Source organism: Hypanus sabinus, chromosome 1 (assembly GCF_030144855.1).
Source record: "Hypanus sabinus isolate sHypSab1 chromosome 1, sHypSab1.hap1, whole genome shotgun sequence".
NCBI classification, from domain to species: domain Eukaryota; kingdom Metazoa; phylum Chordata; class Chondrichthyes; order Myliobatiformes; family Dasyatidae; genus Hypanus; species Hypanus sabinus.
In genome coordinates, this window is record NC_082706.1 from 19047149 (window position 1) to 19065584 (window position 18436).

The 18436-nt window shown below is 45.8% G+C and overlaps 1 protein-coding gene across 1 annotated transcript in view; it reads right to left on the reverse strand.

Annotated features, from left to right (window-relative positions):
- Positions 1 to 18436, reverse strand: part of sema4c (sema domain, immunoglobulin domain (Ig), transmembrane domain (TM) and short cytoplasmic domain, (semaphorin) 4C) — a 96320-nt gene that overhangs the window by 61491 nt on the left and 16393 nt on the right. The window contains exon 2 of the mRNA XM_059965240.1: positions 1881 to 2032. Within this exon, the coding sequence (XP_059821223.1) occupies positions 1881 to 2032 (152 nt within the window). The remainder of the gene's footprint in view (positions 1 to 1880; positions 2033 to 18436) is intronic.

The window sequence follows — 18436 nt, forward strand, 5'->3', positions numbered from 1 at the left end:
CAGGGGTTCCCACCCTGGGGTCCATGGACCTCTTGCTTAATGGTATTGGTCTACGACATAAAAAAAGGTTGGGAACCCCTGGTTTAGCTGAAGCCAAGTGCAGCTAGCCCAACACAAAAGGGATTCACACTCAGAGTCTTTTTGAAAACAACTCCACAGTGGTACCGAGTTGTCAGCTGAAACAACAACTCTCCATTAGAACAGAGATTTAAAAAAATCTATTTAGAGGAAATGGGCATCTTGGTCAGCATGGGCCAGATGGGCCGAAGGGCCTGTTTCTGTTCTGGATTAGTCTATGAATTCATCAGCTAGATGAGGGGCTACAAAGAAGTGGGGTAGAAGCGAGACTGATCTGGCTAGTCCTTCACTACACAAAGATTGTACTGTACGTCTTAAGCTAAATGGAGACACGAGACTGCAGCTGGGGGGTCAGGCAAAATCAAGAATGGAGGCAACCAGGGTATTGGGCTGATAGCAGTGTTCATTTGGACACTATAGATAAGGAGACACTATAACACTTTCAGCCTTTCAGCCTCAACTTGTGTGAAACTAGAACTAGAGGTTATAGATTTACGGTGGAAAGGTGAAATATTTAAAGGGAATCTGAGGGGAAAGCTCTTCACTCAGAGGGTGGTGTGAGTTGCTGGCCGAGGTGCCACATGTCAGTTCAGTTGGTTTAGAAGTTTGGATAGGTACAAGGATGAGAGAGGCATGGAGGACTTGGGTCCTGGTGCAAGTAAATGGATCTAGGCAGAACACCAGACATGGATTAGATGGGCCAAAGGGCCTCTTTCTGTGCTATAATGCTCTGTGATGCTACAATGTTTCTGCTGAGACCATATATCTGGTCTGAAAGATAGGGGAGACAGTCAGTATTAAGGTACAGGTAAGAAGCATTAGCAAGATTATCAAATGCAAGCCCTCCTTGCAGACCCTGACTGAGACGATGACAGTTATCAAATATACTTGGTCAATTCACTGGGATTAAGCATCGCCTACGGAGCCTGCTTGGACACGAACAGGAAATTGACCACAGCTCCAGGAACGTAAAGCTGCACATCGACACTGCTCAACTCGAAGACTCTGGCACAGAGCTGGTGCCCTCCCTTCCTCCGATGGGCACAAAAATACTCCTCACCCAGCAGTGCCCTCGACTTCGAGATGTCGCTAAAATTAAACACAGCCATTAGCCAGATATTTATATTGCAACGGGAGAGGGAGAGAAAGCAAAGCGGAACTGGGAGAGATGGATTTAGCTGTGACGTAACACTACTGATCTGCCTGAACAGCACCCCTTGTACAGTTGACAACGCTATGGCTTGATCATTGTCCATTGGAGGCAATATACAGATAACAACACCCCCATCACTGCAACAGTCCATAGGTTATGTATTCTTTTGCCCTTATATCTATACTGTAGGTTACTGGATTAAAAATCCTCATAACATTTTAACATCATGGTGGTGGAAGGGAATAATGAAAGCTTTCAACTGAAGAGGCCATTCAGTCCAGGGGTTGATGTTAACTCTCATCAAATCTAATTTCCCTGTAGCTCTCACGAAGCGCAGAATCAAATATCGCTGTGATGATTGTATGCTCTAGTATCAATTGTTTGGTGACAATAAAGTAATTTCCCTCTTAATTCTTTAATCACCCATCCATACAGGCCAATTAATCTACCAATCCACGTGTCTTTGGGATGTGTGAAGGAACTACTGCCTGCTGCTCCAAAGCATGATGGGTATTCTGGAAAGGCCCTCAGGTACCTATAGGTGACACCAGCCTAGATTTCCCAGTGGATCAGCAGGTGCAATAGAGGGACAGAGGTCACCCCACAATCAAATGAGAATGATGTAACTGAGACGGACTGTGATGCTCACCACTTCCTTCACCTCCACCGTGATGTCCTCCATTGAAAGAGCAAACACTGCCTCTCGAGCACCAACGTAGAGAACCTGCGCGTCTTCGTCCAGGCGAAGGGTGGTGTAATTGAAGATCCTGGGCTTTGAGAAGCGTTTCACCTCTTTCACTGCTGCAAGAGAATAGATTGGCTCCCGTTTAGTAAAATCGTGGAAACCACACAGGGTACAAGCATTCATAGTGAGAGTCCTGCATCATGGAAAACAGGCCGTCAGCCCGATGGCCCATGCCAGCCAAGATTCCATCCAAGGCAGTATCACTTAACTGTGTTTGGCTCATATTCCACTCAATGTTCCTATCCACGTACCAGTCCAGGAACCATTTAAACCTGCCTCAGCCATGTTGCCCCGCATTCCTCCTATATACAGACTACTTTCTGGGTGATAACGTTGTCCCTCAGGTTTCCATTAAACCTCTCCCCTCTCACCTACTTAAGCCTTGCAGATCGGTGAAGAAAGCCCTCAGTCTCACCACGGTCTGAGTGATTGTGGATTATGAGAGCATGACTGTGCCCAGGTTTGGTAGACTGGATGTGCGGTCATTGAAAGAAGCTTTAAAAGACTAGCTTTATTTGTCATACGTGCATCAAAACATACAGTGAAATGCTCCGTCAGGTTAAAGCAAATCAGCGAGAATTGTGCTGAGCAGCCATGCAAATTAGCATGCCCACAACTTACGAAATCTAATGCTACATCTTTGGAATGTGGGAGGAGACAGAGATGCTCAGAAAACCTTACAAATCACCTGGAGAATGTACAAACTCATAAGAAATGGGAGCAGGAGTAGGCCACCCGGCCCATCGAGCCTGTCCCGCCATTCAGAAAGATCCTTAAAGACAGTGGCGGGACCTGAACCCTTCTTACTGTTGGCACTGTAAAACGTTGCACTAACCACTACACTACATTGCCTCCCACTTCACAGCCACTCAGACCCAGAAACTCACAACTACAGCCCCAGCACACTAGAACATCAGCGAGGCCATTACTTCAGTGTCACAAACCACCCCACATTAACTTCCCAAAGGAAAACGGTCTGAACCCATTTCTAAACACTACAGATCACCACACAAACCTACAAACCTGCAAACCCAAACCACAACACCACCATCACACTAGAAAACATTTTCCATGCCACTGTTAACGACAATCAGCCGTTGCTTTATGAGGTGCACCTGCTTGTTAATGCAAGTATCTAATCAGCCAATCATGTGGCAGCAACTCAATGCAGAAAAGCACGCAAACATGGTCGAGAGATTCAGTTGTTGTTCAGGCTAAACATCAGAATGGGGAAAGAAATGTGATCTAAGTGACATTAACCGTGGAATGACTGTTGGTGCCTGATGGGATGAGTTGAGTGGCCCAGAAGCTGCTCACCCCCTGCGATTTGCATACACAACATTCACTGGAGTTTACAGAGAATGGTGTGAGAAACAAAAAAAAATCCAGTGATCGGTGATTCTGTGGGTGAAAATACCTTGTTAATAAGAGAGCTCAGAGGTCAGCGGAGAATGGCCACGCTGGTTCAAGCCGACAGTGACTCAAATAACCGCGTGTTACAACAACGGTGCGCAGAAGAGCGTCTCTGAACGCACAAGTCGAAGCTTGAAGTGGCTGAGCTGTAGCAGTACAAGACCACATACATACACTCAGTAGCCACTTTGGGAGGTACTGCGGTCATTTGGCACGTTGGGAATCCTTGACGCAGGTGGCCAGCTGGAGGCTTCCAAGCAGTCTGGCTCATTGCAAGTAATCCCTTTCTTGACCCGCTGAGTTATAGGTCTGCCTTGGTTACACTGAAGACAGATTTGGACAGCACAGACATCGGCCCTTGCCGACCATTGTGTACCCATTTATACTAATCCCATTTACCTGCACTTGATCCGTAAGTAAAAGATAGATTCCTCAGAGCGGGCGGGGGCAGAAGAAATCTGACATATCCCCATCAGCCCTTAGCAAGTTTTATCCTTACACCGCAGCGTATTCCGTCTGGACGCACAACAGCTTGGTATAGCAACTGCTCTACACGTGACGACAAGAAACTGTAGGGTTTTAGACACAGCTCAGCACATCATGGGAATGCGGCTTCCCTCTGTGGACTCCATTTACACTTCTCGCTGCCTACTGAAGGTAGCCAGCATAACCAAAGACCCTGGACGTCCTCTCTTCTCCCCACTCCCATCGGGCAGAAGATACAAAAACCTTACAGCACGTATCGCCAGGCTCAAGGACAGCTTCCATCTCACTGTTAGCAGACTCTGAGGACCCTCCTGTGTGACAAGATGGAATCTTGGCCTTTCAGTCTACCTCTATATAAACTTTCACTATCACTTGCCTGCACTACACCTTTCAATAGCCTCTACACTTTATTTTGCCTTGTTACTGGCTTACATCATTCGAGCTCAATGCACTGTGTATCTAATTAATCCGAGTAAACAGTGTGAAAGACAAGCTTTTCATTGTATCTTGGTAAATTCCCGCCGCTGACTGCAAGGGGTTTGCACGTTCTCCCTGTGACCGTGTGGGTTTGCTCCAGTTTCCTCCCACAGACCAAAGATGTAGCAGATGGTAGGTTAATTTGTCACAGTAATTGACCTGTGGTTAGGCTAGGGTTAAATCGGGGGACTGCTGGGTGGCATGGCTCATAGGGCCAGAGGGTCTAATCTGGGCTGCATCTCAGTCAATCAATCAATAAATAAATAGATAAAATGTGACAATGATGAACCAATATTTCCAACGAGGGAGTTCCAGCCATGGCTAACGATCACGACCCTATCTTCCCAAAGCGACTGGTTTTAATGCAATGGGAACCAGCCTGTGCCCCTTCTCCTATCAGTAGAAACAGGCATAGTAGCTTAGCCACACATGAAGGCCAGGAGTTGTCAGAGGCTATTTGAGAGGTGCATTTAGTAGGTGGAAGCTTACCCCCACTACCACTCCTGGCTGTAACAACCTTAAAAAACCATTCTTCTAAACTCTAGATATAACAAGCCTAGTTAACTCAATCTCTTCTAATACAGCAAACCCAGCTTCTCTGGAACTGGTCCAATTGAATCTTCAAGAACGTACAACAATATAGCACGGCACAGGCCTGTCGGCCCCATCATGTTACGCCGACATACTCTAAGACCAATCTAACCCTTCCCTCCCACCCATTTTTCTATCATCCACATGACTATCTAAGAGTTTTCTACATGACTCTAATGTGTCTGCCTCTACCCACGCCTGCCATGGCAGTCAATCACCAACTGCTCTCTAAGTTCTTCCAATTTCCCTACAGCAAGCAATTGAGAAGAATGAGGGGGTATCTCACTGAAACCTTTCAAACTTTAAAAGGCCTAGCTAGAGTGGATGTGTAGAAGATGTTGCCTACAGTGGGAAAGTCTAGGACCAGTGGCAGAGCCTCAGAATAGAAAGTCGCCCCTTTAGCACAGAGATGAGGAGAAATTTCTTCAGCCAGGTGGTGAATCTGTGGAATTAATGGCTGTGGAGGCCAAGACATTGGGCGTAATTAAGCAGAGATTGATAGGTTTTTGATTAGTAAGGGCATCAAAGGTTATGGGGAGAAGGCAGGAGAATGGGAAGAATCAGAATCAGGTTTAATATCACCATTATACGTCGTGAAATTTGTTAACTTTACGGCACCAGTACAATGAAATATATGATAAATACAGTTACATTAAGTATATATACGTCTGTTAACTAGACCTATGTCTACTAGTTTAAATATAAATTAAGTTGTGCAAAACAAAAACAAATTAAAAAAGTAGTGAGGTAGTGTTTATGGGTTCAAAGTCCATTTAGAGGGATAATGAATCAGCCATGATGGAGTGGCAGAGCAGTCTCAATGGGGTGAATGGCCTAATTCTGTCCCTATCCCTTGTGGTCTTTATCCTTTCTACGACAATGAGGCAAATACAGTTCACAGTAGTCTCACCGAGGCCCGACAGGATCACAGCAAAGTATTTCCCTTTCTAACCACTTGCTCCACCTGCAGTGACTTGCACACCAGTACATCTAGGTCCTTCTGCTCAATCACTTTTAATAAAAGCAACCTGCTTCTCTGATGTGTGGATGGCTCTGCCATTATTTTCACATTATCCACTTACTCAATAGCCCGTTTTACATGACGGTGAGACTGGATTTGAATATCCGATGGTCAAATCTGTTCCTGATTAGCTGGCAAAGGAGCTTTGTTCCTCTAAATCCTTCTCCTGCTGCTTGAGCTGTGGGACAATTGATCCCGAAGTGGCTGCACTCCCCTCTTGTCAGTAATGTCCAATTGAGAATCAGACAGGGAGTTTTAAACGGGGCCACATCAAAAGGACCAAATAAACAATTCTCCAGCACCATCCCTCACTTATGGTTTTAATCACTGAACATCAAGGGCTCTTTCTTATGAACCATGATCTGGTTACACGGGGGCTGGACATGACTAAACGTTGCCCTTCTGTACCACAACCAACCACAACTGACATTCATCCCAATCCACTGATAGCAAAACAAAAGCGAGGCCTTTCCCAAACACTGAATGGACTTCATAAAACAGTGGAACAGTTTTTAATAGCTGCGGTAATTTGCAAACGTCAATGGGATTATTTCTTTCAGGAAGGGGGTGAAGCCCACACATTACAGAAAAATGCTTTTTATCTATCTGTTTATGACAATTTCATCACGACTGTGCAGTGTTTTTGCTCAATAATCGATTCTTTAGGAAAGAAGGGTCATGTGAAGAACCGCAGCTCAGCGGTGCAATGGATTTGATTGGCTGTGTCTGTGATTAAGTGGGCAGAAGGTGGGTTAGAAGCATTGGACAATGACCAGAACAGATCACTCAGGGAGAGGCTGGAGCCCTCTACGCCGGTGACCCCCTTAGAGGAGCCTCCCGAGCAGCTCGTGAGAAAACAGCCCCTCCCACCCCCTGCAGGAAAGCAGGCCGAATCCCTGGGAACTGGCCAGGGGGACGACTGGCGATCCTGGCAGCAGGCAGGATGGACAACCCGGCTCTGTGGGAGGCCCGGTGTACCCAGACTCCACAACGTTGCGACCGTGATCTGGCTGAGGCGTTCGCTTTTAGCCCAAACGTGCTTCCACATCGGCGCAGCTGGTCGAGCCGCTGGCTTGCATCACCGGAGACCCGGGTTCGTTCGGTCCCGGCCGCGGATGCTGCCCGTGCAGGTTGCACATTCTCACGTTGTTGACCACATTGGTTTTGACTGCTTGCTCCGATTCCAAAGAGATGCAGGTTTGTCGGTCAATCAGCCACCGTGAATTTAAACCCCACCCTGGTGTGGAGGTGAGTAGCAGAATCTGGGGGGAGTTAGTAGGAATGTTGGGGCAATAAAATACACAGGATTATTGAGGGGCCAGTATAGACTCAATGGGCCAAAGTGCCTGTTTCCATATTGCATCTCTCCAGGAGTGACAATAACTGTTGCTCCAAGTTTTTCCCAACACCCCACTTCTGTTCCCAAACAGTGGTAAGCTCAACCTTGTGTCAAGCAAGTGGTCTCAGCAGACAAGCCAAATATACAACTTGCCAGAGGTCTGCAAAATCAGTACAGCTGCTGTCATGCCTCACTGTCATGGTCTCAGAGTGTATTTAAGACAGAGAATGATGGGTTCTTGATTGATAAGGGTCACTGAGAGAAGGCAGGATGATGGGGTAGAATAATTGAGTAGTAAAGACTCGATGGGATGAATGGCCTAATTCTGTTCCTGTATTTTACGGTCTCAACTCTCCATCAGAAGGGGACATTCTCCTGGAAGAATCTTTGCCCGCAAGATTGACACAGTCTTTTGCAAAGACTTCAACAGGAACTCGCAAGTAAAGTTGTGTACCAGGAGAGGCCCAGCTGTTTGGTGTTTTCAAAGAATGGTCTGTGTAAACAAGGATATTCCAGACCTCAGCTACCAGAAGGCAGACAATGGAACTAGTTCCACAGCCTGACTGCAGGGAACCGACAACACAATGGGAGCTGGCATTCGTCAACCTCATTCTCCCAGGTTCGATTGGAAGAAAATAAGTTTGGTTTCCAAGGCTGAAACATGCATAAGCAGCAGGGTTCTGGGATAATTCAGTTAGGTTGTGTGCGACAGAGATGGATGTCACCGTGACTATGGGAGATTTCACACCAACACTTAAGATTTAGAATTCGCCTGTTACAGACGACTGCTCCCCATCCTTCCCTCACGCCTTCTGATCTACCCTATTCCTCTCTCACACACCTCCTCCTTTCCAACCCCACCGCTACACATCGCCCTATTTCCTTCTCTTCCCCTTATCTTCCGGGATCACCCTCTTCCCTCCCCAACTAACTCCCCAATCTTCCAATCTGCCCGCCATCCCATTTTATTTTCAGAATCAGTTTTCATATCACCGACATACGTCATGAAATTTGTTGTTATGGAGCAGCAGTACATTGCAATACATAATAAAACTGTAAATTAAAGTATATAGAAACATAGAAAACCTACAGCACAATAGAGGCCCTTCGGCCCACAAAGCTGTTCCGAATATGTCCTTACCTTAGAAATTACCTAGGGTTACCCAAAGCCCTCTATTTTTGTTATATGTTATATTTTAAAAAGCTAAATTAAATAAATCGTGCAAAAAGAGAAAATATAAATAGTGAGGTAGTGTTGAAAGTCCATTCAGAAATCGATGGCAGAGGGGAAGAAGCCATTCCTGAAACATTAGATGTGCGGCTTCAAGGCACCTGTACTTCCTCCCTGATGGTAGCATTGAGAAGAGGGTGATGGAGGTCCTTCATAGTGGATGCTGCCTTTTTGAGGCATTGCTCCTCGAAGATGTCCCGGATGCAGGAGAGGCTATCGCCCATGATGGAACCTTCCCATTCAAGCCTATTGGTCATGTCCAACTATCATCTAATTCCGTTGCCATCGTCACCCTTACCTCCCCCACGAACTTCCACCTGGTAATCAACCCCTCCTGACCTGGATCCCACCTATCAAGTGTCAACTCTTGCCCCAGCTCACTTCCTCACCCCTTCACTCCAGCTATCTCCCCTCTATTCCTCCAGTCCAGATGAAGGGCCTCGATCTGAAACTTCAGCTGTCCGTTTCCCTTCACAGATGTTGCCTGACCTGCTGAGTTCCCACAGCAGCTTGTCTTTTGTAAGAGATTTGACAGAGGCACAAATCGCCTTTAGTTTGAAGGACATAGTGACCACAGTTCCCAGGTGCAAAGTCACTGCAAAGCAATCATACACGGGATGACTCAAAGGTAATGCATTTTTCTTCACACATACAGATACCGATGGTGTACAAACAAAAAAATCACAGGAAAGATATTGCCAGGACTGGCGTACTTGAGTTACAAGGAAAGATTGAATAGGTTAGGACTTTATTCATTGGAACATAGAAGATTGAAGAGAGATTTAATAGAGCTATATAAAATTATGAGGGTATAGATGGGGTAAATGTAAGCTGGCTTTTTCCACGGAGTGTGGGTGGGACTACAACTAGAGGTCATGGATTAAGGTGAAAGGTGAAAAGTTTAAGAAGGGGACTGTGGCACAGCAGTTAACGTGACCCTACTACAGCTCAGGGTATTCCACAGTTCAATTCCAGCATCCTCTAAGAGTCGGTACAGCCTCACCATGGAATGCGTGGGTTTCCTCCGGGTGCTCCGGTTTCCTCCCACAGTCCAAAGACATATTGGCTGGTCGGTCATTGTAAATTGTTCTGTGTTAGGTTAGAGTTAAATGCCGGGTTGCTGTGTGGTGTGACTCATGACGCCAGAACAGCTAATTCTGTGTTGTACCTCAATAAATAAATAAAACATTTCTTTCTCTCGCATTCATTTCTGGCAAGGCCCAAATTTACTGATCATTAATTCTCTTTTCTCCCGTCAGGGCAGAAGATACAAAATGTGAGAACACATACCACTAGGCTCGGGGCCGTTATAAGACTCTTGAACAGACATCCCAAATGATACATTTCAAGATCAGGCTTATTATCACTGACAAATGTCATGAAGTTTGTTGTTTTTGTGGCAGCAGTATATAAAGGTAATGTAAAAATACATACAAGATCAAAAATAGTGAGATAATGCTTATGGGTGGCAGAGTCCCCCCTGTCTCGGAGGTCTCCTCCCTTCTGTCAGCCTGTAGGTCACCCTTGGGCAAGGTGTAGCACCTACTTGGGCCCCTGATCATGGTCATGAGAAGCCATGGGAGCAGGTTAGATGGTCATCTGAACAGTTGGTGCTTATCACAAGTCCTGGTCATGCGACCACTGATGCCAACCAGACAGTCTCCGAAGAGTATTGATAATGGCCAGGGTCACACATTTGCTAAGGCGCTACCCAGAAGAAAGCAACTTAGAAAAATCATGCTTATGAAAAGACCACGATCGCCCATGTCATAGGACATAATGACAAATGATGAGTGTCCATGGACCATTCAGAAATCTGACGGCAGAGGGGGAAAAGCTATTCCAGTGTGGACCTTCAGGCTTCTGTACCTCTTCCCTGATGGTGGTAATGAAGCTATCTCCTGGTTGGTGAGGGTCCTTCAAAATGGATGCCCCTTCCTGAGGCACTTCCTTTATAAGATGCCTCTGGTAGTAGGATGGGTAGTGCCCATGATGGAGCTGGCCGAGTTTACAATCCTCTGCAGCTTTTTTTTTCTATCCCGTGCATCGGAGCCAGACGATGATGCAACCAGGCAGAATGCTCCCCTTGGTGCATTTGTAGCAAAGAGCCAGAGTCCTGATCTCTTTAAAATGAACCCTTGATCTCCCACCCTACAAAGTCACGTAGCCTGTACTTAGTCAACCTGAACCACACTTTCTCGGTAACTACAACACTTTATCCTGTTTGTCTTGATACTGCTCGGTACGTTGCCAAGTTGTGGACGTGCTCTGCAGGCGCCGGAAGCCTGGCTGAACTCGTAGATGCCCTCAGCACATCCTCAGACTGTGCTGACTGTCGACGCACACGATGCATCTCATTGTACGATTCTATGTATGGGTGACCGATAAAGTTAAGAGCAATGCCTCAAAATAGCGGCATCAGTAAGGACCCTCATCCTCCGAGACATGCCCTCTTCTCATTGCTACCTATCAGGGAGGAGGTACAGGAGCCTGAAGGAGCACAAGCAATGATTCAGAAACAGCTTCTTCCCCTCTGCCATCAGATTTCTGAATGGACACTGAACCCATGAACACTACCTCACCAATTTTTTTTTGCACTACTTATTTAAATACAATATTTTTAGTGTAATTCACATTTCTTTTTATTATTATATATTGCATTGTACTGCTGCTGCAAAAGTAAATTTCACCACATATGCCGGTGATATTAAATCTGATTTTGATTTAATTTACGGTGTATGGAATGATCTGGATGACATTCAAAGCTTTTCACTGTACCTTGGTACAAGTGGCAATTATAAACCAATATCGATAGATTGAGTTGGTATTGGCAAGCTGCCTGAAACTGCTGCAGTTTAGGTGATGAATGTCCGTGCGTTGGGTAAGGAGTCACAGGATCCGAACCCCATTGCTGAGGGATGACGATTCATTTCTGAATCAGGAAGGTGCAAAAGCAGGACAGGAAAGTGTCTTCTAATGTGGAGTTGCATGTTGGAAGTGGGCACCTAATTAAGTCCTGCAAGACCTTGCCTCACCATGAACCATAACTGGTATACTAATGATGGGAGATGGGTGGGAGGATTCGAGCACATTGCTCTATCCTGGATGGTGTCAACACAGCTAATCTTCGTCTAAGACAGAGGTTCCCAACCTGGGGTCCACAGACCCCTGGCTTGATGGTATTGGTCCACGGCATAAAAAAAATGTTGAGAACCCCTGCTCCAGACTGTAGTCACATACACGAGATGATCTGCAGATGCTGGAAATCCAAAGCAACACACATAAAATGCTGGAGGAACTCAGCAGGCCAGGCAGCATCTGTGGAAAAGAGTAAACAATCGCCGTTCGGGCCGAGATCCTTCATCGGGACTGGAAAGAAAGAGAAGTCAACTGTAACGCTGCCGACTGCTGTGTTCCGATGAAAAGATCCACTCAAAGTGAAAACAACTTCACCTTGTATCACAGCTGTGAAGATTTTTCAAAATCATTTATTTCACATCTGGAAGGCAAAAATATAAATACCCTATTCCCTCCGCCTCCTTCCCCCCCCCACCATATTTTTTTAGATGTGGTTTGATTGGATTTCCATTTCCGTTTGAAAAGCTGAAAGATGAAAAGCCTGTCATCTGAAATAACATGAAAAAATGCCACAAAAACAGCGGGTCAGGCAGCGTCTGTGGAAAGAGACACCAAGTTAATCATCATGCTGAGACAATGATTGCTGCACTTTCCAAAACTGGAACCTCCAATTGTAGTTCATTACTAGCTCCCACTGCATGAGGAGGAGTACCTCAGCTTGTTGTTTGTACACCTGACCAAACGGGAACAATTCATTCTTGCCGCTGGTTCAAACCAACATGCTGTGGAACAGGTATTTCCAGCTGCTGTTACAGGCAAGACACCACATCTCCCGGGCTGTTACCAGTGCTGCTCTTCCCATAAACCAGGATACTGGATCAAAATGCTGTTAAACCTGTTACTATTTCAGAACGCTAGCAGGTAATCCCCATGTTGAGAGGCAGGCCCTGGGGCCTTACACACAGCTGAGAATGACAAAAGTGTTTCAGGCAGGAAATCACACCCAGGTATCAATTACCTTCCACATACACCTTTAGCCAAAATCCCTATATGTATCTCATTTCTGAGGAATCCATTATTGGCCAGAACAAGATGACCGCCATAAAGTTTTCTCCCGCCGCCCCCCCCCCACCCCGCAAGCAACCCAGTAACAGATCCAGGTCACTGTGCAGCGCAGACGTTACCTGAGAAAATGTCAGATCAAAAGCATTATTACAAACTAAACACCTCGATCGTTGGATGAAAATTCTATCTGCTAATCGCCTCCCCACCAACACAAAGCGAGGTGACACTTGCACAGTCCTCGCTAATTCGATTTGATGCACACGTCACATTTCATCGGAAATGTGCTTCAATGTGCATGACAAGTAAAGCTATTATTTAATCTTTTATTCTTTAACAGGTCTCAAGAGCAGTTCACAGGTCTGGGGGGGAGGGGGGATCTATTTGATACCTTGTATAGAATTTTCAAACCAGTTCACTTAGGTCAAACAACACAGCTGTCTCTTTTCAACACAAGTGGCTTCGGCAGGTAGCCCTGTGGAGGATTTTTACTCTGTTGTGGCTTAGACTCGTCTCCAATCCTCCCCACTGAGGGTATTAAAAAAAATCATATTGAACCTATGTAACCTCTGGCTAAAAGAATAATTGGGACTGAATAGGAATTTTTGAACTGAAATAAACTCAGTCTTCAGCAGTTAGCAAAAAGTGGCTTATACTAGCTCTCCCTTGGTTTGCAGAGAGACATTGAGAGTTTGATAGAATTGTACAAATGTACCCTCATTTGAGTAGGAGAAGGAGGACTCACTGAGAAGGACAGGAATGAACATCCATCTGTAATTAAGTCAGGGCCTAGCAAAGGGAATAACTGATAAGGACTGGACAGCACATCCATCTGTAATTAAGCCTTGATCTAGCGGACTCTCTTATCTGAAACTAAGTTGTGCACCAACAGACTTGGTGGGCGTACCAGTTCAAATAACATTTTGCAACAGTAATGTATAGGGCTTACTATGTATAAATATACGGCTGTAACATGACTAAGGGAGCCCACCTGTCAGACGGTGGCAGCACTTACATGCCTTCCCTTCGACAACTGGACCTCGAGCTTCTGCAGGAGGGTGTGCAATAAACTGTGGTAACTATAAGAAGCTGGTCTCCCAAGTTTTATTCAGATTCTAACCTTAACACCGCTTGGGGTTGCAGCCACAACAAAGCAACAAACAGAGGGGATAAAAAAAAATCTTTCACAGTATATAGAAGCCAGGCCATCTCTGCCTGGATTTTGTATGCGAGTCCAAAACCATGTGAAAGTTCAGCTCCACGCAAGGCAAGCCGACTCGTCTTCCCGCTTGGCAAAGGTGGAAGAAATATCAGAGAGGAACTAACCATCAAACTGGTTATTTCTGCCCCTAGCTCATGATGGCTAATCAGAGAGGAGGGGCAGCATGTGCAAAAGTAGGTAAACTGAAAAGATCCCGGGATAAAAAAGGGGAGCGGGAATAACAACTCTGGAAAAGTGCTTGGAGAATTCCTTTGAAAATTCTGGAAAATTCTTCAGAGGGTGGCAACTTAGAGTGGACCTCAGGGGCAACTTCACTGCAAAAGTGCTCTAAGTCCTCAGAAAATTCTGGAAAATTCTTCAGAGGGTATCGATGTAGAGGGGACCTGAGGTACAACTTCACGCAGAGGATGGCAGAAGTGCAGAGAAAGCCAACAGGGAAGGTGGTAGAGGTGGGCACAACTGCAGTACCTAAAAGGGATTTAGACAGGTACATGAATGGGTATGATTTGGGACAAGCTTGGATTGACATCTTGGTTGATGTTGACAAGTTGGGCATAAGAGCCTGCTTAAAATTCTCTGACATTGGGAGGTCTTTCGGACACTTTATACAATCACAAATAGGAGTTGCCATTCCCCACACCGATGGTTATCCATGGATACCGAGATCACTGCAACACATCCACCACTGCGTGGGATGGGAGGCCACATCTGCATGATTCAACTCAGCGCAGTGACCAAGAAAGTCTCTTGAGGAACAGTCTTGACCGCATGTTTTGATAACGTTTTACCCAGTAGTGAGATCATTGATAATGTAAACTTGGCATTGAGGCTGTGGGAGGTCTGTGGAATCTACAGTCAATGACAGATTCCCTCTACAGACCTCAATGCAATGTACTCACATAATTCAACTGAAAACCTCAGCACCGAGGATTTAGTAGCATCTATTGGAACACAAAGGAAGTGTGCATCGTGACAGTGATGAAACCCATGGCTCACAGCTCACACAGCTGCAGAGCTCAAGTCCCACTGCACTGAGCACGAACACGGAGAGTACCACTGGTACCCAACAGTATCATCCACACTGAGGCACTGTCGTGAGCACGTGTGAAGCTGCAGGAACAAGCGATGCACAATAAGATCTCAATTTCGAATCTTCTCCTTTGTGAACTGAGCCTTGCCCAGCTGGCATCTGCAAAATGGCAGCTGCCTGCACTCCTGGCCACAATCCTGCGAAATCTCTCTGCAGACCAGATGAGAGAGGGCGCAATGCCTCAAAAAGGCAATGTCCATCATTAAGGACCCCCATCACCCAGGCCATGCCTCGTTCTCGTTGTTCCTCAAGGTTGTTGTAGCAGGGGTGATACTGGGGGTAAGCTCTCACTATCTATTAAATGCTCCAAATGCCGTGCACCTCAGATAGTCTCTGACAAGAACATCCAGCTCCCAGCCTTCACGTGTGGCTGAGTTACTAATCCCAGTGGAACCATTTCAACAGACGGGAAGAGGCAAAGGTGGGCTAACGGCGCCTTAAAACCCGTCGCTTCGGGCAGATGGGGCTCGTCAGCAGTGATTGACAGCTCATCTAGGAGAAGCAAAATCCTGATCTCAAACCTCCACCGCCTTGTGGCTGTACTCACTCATGGGGAAGACTTCGGGAGTAACCCCCGAGGGAAAAATCCAGAGCTGGGGTCTCTAAGGCAGTCCTATGTTGAGTTCAGTGCAGACTGGCAACTCCGGAGACGCTGCTGGTACCAAACCGTATCGGTCTCTGCCGTTCCTTTGGGTTCATCAGACGTACTGAGCTTGCTCTCCATAATGTACTGCCATGGCTTGCATAACCAGACAGCTCGAACGCAACGTCCATGGTTGACCTTAACCGACGGAGGCCACAACATCATTGTCACCATCGCAATGAAGGCACAGAAGCCAGAAGCGATTCAGGAGCAGCTTCTTCCCCTCATTCCCTCTGCCATCCAGTTTCCAAATGGACATTGAATCCAAGGACGTTACCTCACTACTTGATTTATTTCTATTTTTGCACTTATTTAAATTAACTATTTAATATATATATACTTACTGCAATTCAGTTTCTTGTTTTTCTCTCTATTGTCATGTATTGCATTGTACTGCTGCCACAAAGTCAAGAAATTTCGTAGCACATGCTGGTGATATTAAACCCGATTCCGATGACACAGATTAGGGAAGGAATCCTTAGTGTCCTGGCCAATACTTATCCTTTGAAGGAGACACTGAAGACTCTCAACATATTGCTGATGATGGGATACGAGCAAAACTAAGCCTCTGTACTTCTAACACCACTCTTATATCCTGCTTTTTAAACTTATTTAGAGATCATTCGTTCACTATCTGGCGTGGGTATGGCGTGGGTGATCATGGTCTTTCTATGACCATGACAGTTCTTGGCAAATTTTTCTTCAGACCTGGTTTGTCATTGTCTTTACAAGATGAGTGAGTCTAGCCATTATCAATATTCTCCAGAGATTGTCTGCCTGGCGTCAGTGGTCACATAACCAGGACTTGCGATGTGCTCCGGCTGCTCATACGACCATCCACCAACTGCTCCCGTGGCTTCACGTGACCTTGATCGGTGGGGGAAGCAGGTACTACACCTTGTCCAAGGGTGACCTGCAGGCTAACGGAGGGAAGGAGCACCTCACACCTCCTTTGGTAGAGACGTATCTCCACCCCACCACTCACAGATACATTGGATACAACATGGAAAAACAGGTCTTACTGGCCGAACAAGCCCACGCCATTCAACTACACCCATGTGACCACTGAGGTAGCCCAGCCTGCTCTTCTTGGGCAATGACAGTGTGAAGAGTGAGTACATGCAGGGCTGGAGGACTTCTTCAGCACCTTTTCTCGCAGGGAACCTTTGAGGGACTACGCCTGGAGACTTCAGGCGACAACAGATGACATCACCATCCAGGAGGCACTTGGTCTCTGGAGCTTTGGAAGATGCTAGCGATTTTAAACAGGAACTGCTCTTTCAAGGTAAAGCTCTCACACAGCTTCTCCTTAGAGCAGAAGTTCCCCAGTCCTTTTTTATGCCATGGACCCTTACCATTAACGGAGGGGTCCTGAGAGGCAGGTCATACTCAAAACCCCCCCCCCAGAATCTGGAGTACCTGCCTCAGAAGAGGGGAAGCTACTCGCATTGATGTGTGGATTTACTGCAAAATGGCCAACGGTGCTCCAATTTCCTCCCCCAGGCATATGGCTCAAATGGTTGTTCCTTTCAATAGTACACCAGTTAGAATCTACTAGTAACGCAAAGCTCCACAGTGTCAATAATAGAATCAGATTTATGATCACTGACATATGTTGTGAAATTTGTTGATTGTGGCAGCAGTACAGTGCAATACATAAATTTACTATAATTTACAAAACTATATAACAAGCAATAAAATTGCAAAAAAAAGTAGCAAAGCTAGGAGGTACTGTTCATGAACTGAACACCAGCGTTCAGAAATTTGATGGTGGAAGGGTGGAACTGTTGAGTGTGGGCGTTCAGGGTCCTGTACTTCCTACCTGATGGTAGCAACAAGAAGATGGCAAGATGGCAAGGGTCCTAAATGGGTGAACAGTGATCGACGACAGGCGTTTCAACTGTACCAGCCTCCACCACAAGAGTCCAAACTACTCTCACCCAAAGTCCACATGAAGGCTTCACAGGATTGTGATCAAGAGTCTGGACAGGTGACACTTGTCAAGTTCAACCCGGTTGAGGCTCAGTCCAGAAAGGGGGCTGGGGAAATCAAAACTGAGATCTTTCTGTGCACCAGTACCCAGTCAGTCCTGCGATTTCATACACTCAGCGGCCACTTTATTTGCTACACCTGCCCTGTTAACGGAAATATCTCATCAGCCAATCACGTGCCAGAGACTCAATGCAGAAAAGCATGCAGGCGTGGTCAAGAGGTTCAACATTTTCATATGAATGTAAACTGATCTTTTTCGAATCCTTCTCAATAACTTTTTTTTACGTGTATAGAGGAGCGGAGCAGAGTTAATGACAAATAAAGATTTTAACCGATGAAACCAGGCAGCCCAGCTTTTGTTTTGTTTTTATTTTGGTGTTTTTTGTAGGTTTAGGAGGATTTTTTCCCCCATAAAAATCTTTTTTCTTTGAATCTTTCTCATGTTTAGTTACTAAGAGATTGGGAGGCTTAGATTACTCAAACTACTCAGAGTCTGTCTCCGTATCCGTTAACCATTATTAATGTAATCCCGATCTCTTTTTATCATTATCGTTGTTATCTTTATCTATTTGAAACTCAATAAAAAAGACTGATAAAGAGCTTCAATTGTTGGTCAGAACAAACATCAAAATGGAGACGAAATGTGATCTAAATGACTTTGACTGTGAAGTGGTTGTTGGTGCTAGATGGGGTGGTTTGAGTATCTCAGAAACTAACCTCCTGAGATTTTCACATGAAACAGTCTCCAGAGTTTACAGAGAATGGTGCAAAAAAACCCCAAAAAGGTATCCAGTGAGTGGCATTTCTGCAGGCAA